We start from the raw sequence: 6,081 nt of genomic DNA, 5'->3' as shown, positions 1-6,081 counted from the left end.
CAATCTTACTCTTACTCCTTCACTATTTCACTCCCTCTCTCTCATCACTTCTTTAGAAATGTTCTCCTTTCCATTATTTGGATTTATAAGTTATTTAAACGCCCATTTATAAGTTATTTATAAGTTATTTAAACGTCATGAAAATGAGGGTCACTGAGGTCAGAATTCTGTTCAATACCACAGACTCAAGGTAACTGTACGGCACAATTGGTCCACTTTTTCTTATATTTATTATGGCAGTTTTTCTCTTTACCTCTTCCCTTTTTCTCCCGCTTCTCTCTAAAATCCTCTCCTTTCTTTCTCTCTCTCACTTTCTCCTCCACTCACTCTCTATCCATCCACCTTTTCACTTCCAATTCCTCTTCCTCTCCTCGTGCTCCTCCTCATCCTCTCTTTTCTTCTCCCCTCGTCCCCCCTCTTCTTCTCCTCTCATCCCCTTTCCTCTTCTCCATTTATTCCCCTCTTCTCCTCCCCTCCTCCCCTTCTTCTCCTCCCCGCCCCCCGCCCCCCCCCTCTCCTACAGCGGCGGGGAGCCGATGTTGTATCCGTGGTTGCTCCTGATGTGCATGATGAGGTTGGACTTCTGGTTGGCGCGGTGGCTGCAGTAGGGGCAGGGGAAGGGCCGCTCCCCCGTGTGGATCCTCATGTGCCGCTTCAGCAGGGAGGGGAAACTGAACCGCTTCCCGCACACGCCGCACACGAAGTCGTTCTCCCCCTGCTTGAGGGCGGCGGAGGCGGAGGCAGGGAGCGGGGCGGGGAGCGTCATCCTCGAGGGGTAGGCTTGGTCCTCGCCCTGCTTGCCGGGGTGAGGGGGCCCTGCTGGGACGCCCGGCTGGTAGGGGGCGTGCGAGGGGGGAGGCTGCGGCGGAGCGGCGGCTGCGGCGGATGCGGCCAGACGGTCCTGCGGGGGAGGAACACCGGAGGGTCAGCTGAGGGTCAGGAAGGGCAGCGTCATCAGCATCAACAACTGCACGAGACACAGACAACGTTCCTAGACACAGACAACACGATTCCAGAGACGACGTTCCCCCACACACACACACAGAAAACGTATCCAAATACAGACATCGTTGCCACAGACAAGGGAAACGTTTACAGATATATACATTGAACGTTTCCACTTATAGCTACACCCACATAAACACAGTATTGCCACAAACACATGCGACGTTGCCATAAACACAGACAACGTTGCCAGAGACATGAAGACGGACACAAAATCCACGAAATCCAGGTGTGGCAACGTCTGCACGAGATCCAACGATGTGGCAAAAGGACTGACCGAAAGACCATACAATTGTGGTCTTTTATAGGCCTTAATATAATTTTGGATCAAATCTTAAAGTAATGTATGTATGTATGTATGTATGTATGTATGTATGTATGTATGTATGTATGTATGTATGTATGTATGTATGTATGTATGTATGTATGTATGTATGTATGTATGTGCGTATGTATGTACCCATGCAAGTATGTATATACGAATGCATGCATGTGATCTTTCACTTTAAACTATAAATACTGTATTCCCAAGTGATAAGATTTGTCTTGAAATGTCAACTGAAATCTGCAGTGTGATATGTTGCAATTATTACCGTGTTTTCAAATAAGTAAATCTCAGAAATAAAAACAGCTTCAATTCATGTTTCTTCTCTCACTTTCATTCATTACTTCCACTTCCCTCTCCCTCTCTTTCTTCCCCTTCCTATCACCTCTATACGTTTCTAAACTATATTAGCCATTAACATCTCTGAGCCTTTCGCTCTCACAGTCCTTCACTTTCTCCTTTCAACCTCCCTCTACAGCACTGCAGCCACAAAAAAAATATTCCTTAGGGTGCAAAGGAAGACTCCATTGGTTATGAATTTAAATTAAAAATAGTAATAAATAGATAAGATTTAAAGAAAATAAAAAAGGGTTCGATATAACCGCAAAGTGGGTCTTTTTCTTCCACTGTATCAACATTGGTTTTGTTATTCTCCAAGATCGGCTGCCTTCACGAGAAAAAATATATATATATTTCAAATACCATTCCCCTTTCCCTCACCTTCCCTCACTTCCTTTCATTCCCTCCCTTTCCCTCTGCCCCTTCCTCCTTCCTCTCCCTCCTCTCCCTCCTTTCCCTTCCTTCTCTTCCTTCCCTCTACTCCCTCTTTACCCTCCTTCCCTCTTGCAACCTTCTCTCCATAGTAAAAAAAAAAATCGAATAGAGCTCACCTGCCCCGCCCGTCCGCCCGCGCCCCTCAGCACTGGTGCAGGTGCTGCGTCGGGAACCCAGGGTGGTCCGTGAGGATGTGTCGGTTGAGGTACTCGCGCCGGGTGCCGCGGTAGGGGCAGTGGGGGCACAGGAAGGGCTTCTCCCCGGTGTGCGTCCGCTGATGGCGCACCAGCAGGTAAGGCCATTTGAACGCGTGGCCGCAGATGCTGCAGGTCGTGCTTTTGCCTTGGCAGTTGCTCGGGGTCCCCAGCGCGCCCATCTGCAGGAAGGAGGCCCAGTGTTAGCCATGGTTGTTCGTCCCTTAACGCCCTTGGACGCCCACTAGCGCCCACAGACGCCCTCTGTCACTTCCAGCCACCTGTCACATGCTCGCCACCCCTGGCCCCTGCTCTCGGCTCATAACACCTTCCCTTTGGATGTCTCCGTCGGGTAGCTGCGTCCTTGCTGTCGTATCACCTTTGCCAGAGCTAAGACCACGTAGCTCCCTTCACTCTCCATTCACCTTCGAACAACAAAGTTCCCCCTCTCTCCATCACCGCCTGTTTCATCACCCTTTCCCAGACCCAATTCACCTGCTTCCTTGTTCGCACTCTAGGATGAAAATTTACTTCGAAGGCCACCTGTTGTAGTCACGGGCCAAAAAAATGTTTCGAATTGTGTCTCGAACGCTCAAAATAATCTTTTGTTTAGGTTCGAGATTTCGAAGCTTCATTCAAAGCAATTTTTGTCAGTAACTGTATCTTAGCAACACCATTATCTGTACTGAATTACCTTTCTGGGAAATAAAGATGAAATTAGCATAGCCTTCCCCGAATTATCTTTATCAGAAGAGAACCTGAACAATGAACTGAATTGATAATGATGGCAATATGAATAATGATGGCAAAGACGATGACGATGACGACGACGACGACGATGATGATGATGATGATGATGATGATGATGATGATGATGATGATGATGATGATGATGATGATGATGATGATGATGATGATGATGATGATGGTGATGGTGATGGTGATCATGACGATGACGATGATGGTGATAAAGATGGCAATATGAATAATTATGACAAACACGGTGCTAATATTGGATGCTGATGGTAACGATGGTGATAGTGATAGTGATGGTGGTGATGGTGATGGTGGTGGTGGTGATGGTGATGGTGATGGTGATGGTGATGGTGATGGTGATGGTGATGGTGATGATGATGATGATGATGATGATGATGATGATGATGATGATGATGATGAGGAGGAGGAGGAGGAGGAGGAGGAGGAGGATGGTGAGGGTGATGGGGATGGTGGTGATGGTGATGGTGATGATGATCGTTATGATTTCAACGAAATCATAATGATAAAGACAACTACAGTACAACGCTAATAATAATAATAATAATCACAATAATATATGTATGTATATAAAACATTACCTTATTAGCCTTACTATTCGCTTCGATTAAGAAATTGAGATTTGGTTTGCCCCAACGGAAAGTTACCAAATCTTCCTAATGTAATGTTTTAACGATTATTACCATTAGTATCTTTATTAGCGTTAAAATAAAATTAGTTCACGTAAAGCATTGGACATCACGTTTAAGTGTCTAGACGTGTGTACCTCTGAGCAAATAAACTCTTCACCCTTTACAAACGAGCATTTTTTTTTTTTTTTTTTTCAAAGACCAAGAACCATCGAACAATAGGTAAATATTATTTTGCTCGTTGCCAGGTATCTGGGCGTAACTGTGTATTACATTATATATTATGGCGGTGTATTTAGGTATCAATATTATGCCCATACATACAAACAGTAACAGCCATGAATGAATGATATTGAAATCTTACATTGGGTGTACCAATGTTTTTAGCGAGGTCTGATCTAATCCATTCCAGCCGTTTGTAGTTCGAGAATGTATCTGAACAGAGGTGCCGTTCTGTTGCTCACCGAAAACGGGGTGTTCCAGCTATAACTACAGGGAACTGTTGATGTTCCTGAATCTGTTCATGTTCATGTTCACATTGATGTAGATACTGATGTCCGCATTGATGTGGATACTGTTGTTCAGAAGGTTTAAGAGCAACACTTTGTCCTTTCACTCACACGACTTTGGAGAAAAAACACACACCACGAATATCGGATCTTTTAATGGAGCAAAGAAACATAAACATGCTATGGTATTGTGCAAATAAATATGTATATAAGTATGTAGGCGATTTTCACCACTAACAGAATGCTTTTGTATATTGTTTATTCTTTTATGTCTGGAGTAGTGCTTACCTAATTACATATGGAAGTCATTTGATATATACATGATGCACAAAACTATACAGAAATGTAACTAAATCTTTCTTAATTTCAACGAACGAGATGATATCAACAAATAATGAAACAGATCAAGGCTATTCCCTTCTTTTGAGCCTCGGAAGAATACAAACAGCATTTCCAGGTTTCTAAGATCTTTAAATTACATAACAATTTCTGTTGTTATCTAAGTGCTTACAGGGAAATGATAAATCAAATTGCATATATATATATATTCTTTCGGTCGATCAGATCTAACAGGAAAAAATGCAGTTGAAATATATACTAGTTCGGTTTTCAGAAGCACGCTCATCTCTGTAAATAATTGGATATTCTTGTTATTGAGTAAAATATACATCTTGTTTCTTTCGCTCACGTTCCTCTCCTCTATTTTACGGATAAACAGCAAGTCTAAAACGACTTTCTTCCTCGTGATCGTGAATATATGTATATGTGTTTATTTTGTTATTTAGTCCCAAGAGTTCAAAGAATGTCTATCTCCACTGTAAAGAAAACTGTAGACCGAAGAAGGGAAAAAATGGCGTCATCATCATCAATATTTCGAATTTTCTTTGATTATCTGGTGCTAAGAAACTGTTGCCGACTGTTGCCATGTTTGTTTGATGTCGTATATGTTTTTGTTTATCACGGTTGTTATGGAGTGTTGCGTGTTTGTCACTGTCTCTTGCTACTCCCAAGCTCGCTCCCTTTGCCTCTCGTTCCTGAAACTCTCTCTTCGAATTCCTCTTTCTTGTATCTCTCTTCCTTCTGAATTCCTCTTCCTTCTAAATTTTTCTTCCTCCTAAATTTCTCTTCCTTCCATATCTTCTTCCTACTGAATTCCTCTCCGCCTGCCGTTCCGAACTGCCTGTCTACCTTCAGACCTTCCTGGACTGATCAGCTCTGGTCGGTGAGCAGCAGCGACATCGAGCTCTGTGCCTTCTTTGCCCATTCAGCGTCGGGACTCTCGCCACCTAGGAGCTCTCCGGGGTCGGGGCTCTCAAGAGAGTTTATGGGCCAGGGTTTCCAAGAGGAGGGGAGGGTTAGTGGCAAGGCCTCTCTAGAGCTCTCTTGGTCCTCACAAAAGCTGCAGAACAGCTTCCTTGAATTCATAACATCGAAATCAGTGTCTAGTAAATTATGACTGAGGAGGTTGTGGCTGTTGTGATGACTGCGGTTGTGCTTGTGGTTGTTGCTGCGGCTGTAGCTGTTGTTGCACTGGCTGCAGTTGCTGCTGGTGGCCCGCTTGCGGCTTTAGGTGGCGGTGGAAGATGTGGCTGCGGATCATCTCCTTCCGGTTCGCGCGGTACTGGCAGTAAGGGCACGAAAAGGGCTTTTCCCCCTGTGTGCGTCCGCATGTGCCGCCGCAAGAGCCAGTCCCAGCGGAACTTGTGTCCGCAGATATAGCACTGCGCCTCCTTGGGCTGTTTCTGCTGAGGCTGCGCGTGCGGGAGAGACAGCCCGCTCAGCAGCAGGTCATTCATGGCCATCTGCGAGAGAAAGTACACACCGTCAGTTACTCCAGCATCCAACAGCATCCTCATTAAAGCCCCCACACC

General features: G+C 44.9%; 1 protein-coding gene across 3 annotated transcripts in view; it reads right to left on the bottom strand.

The window, feature by feature from the left end:
- Positions 1 to 502: 502 nt before the first annotated feature.
- The window catches only part of LOC125045785 (longitudinals lacking protein, isoforms A/B/D/L-like), an 81,243-nt gene continuing 75,664 nt past the window's right edge, over positions 503 to 6,081 (bottom strand). Inside the window, exon 5 of one of the 3 annotated variants that reach the window (XM_047643237.1) lies at positions 503 to 901. In XM_047643237.1, coding sequence (XP_047499193.1) covers positions 518 to 901 — 384 coding nt within the window. In that variant the 3' untranslated portion in view covers positions 503 to 517. Of the gene's footprint in view, positions 902 to 2,220; positions 2,481 to 4,349; positions 6,013 to 6,081 lie in introns of those variants that run through there. The other 2 variants (XM_047643271.1, XM_047643242.1) reach the window with 2 other exon arrangements.

This window comes from Penaeus chinensis, chromosome 38 (genome assembly GCF_019202785.1).
Source record: "Penaeus chinensis breed Huanghai No. 1 chromosome 38, ASM1920278v2, whole genome shotgun sequence".
Lineage (NCBI taxonomy): Eukaryota > Metazoa > Arthropoda > Malacostraca > Decapoda > Penaeidae > Penaeus > Penaeus chinensis.
Note: the sequence above shows the minus strand (reverse complement) of the source record. Positions and strands in the feature narration are given on the sequence as shown.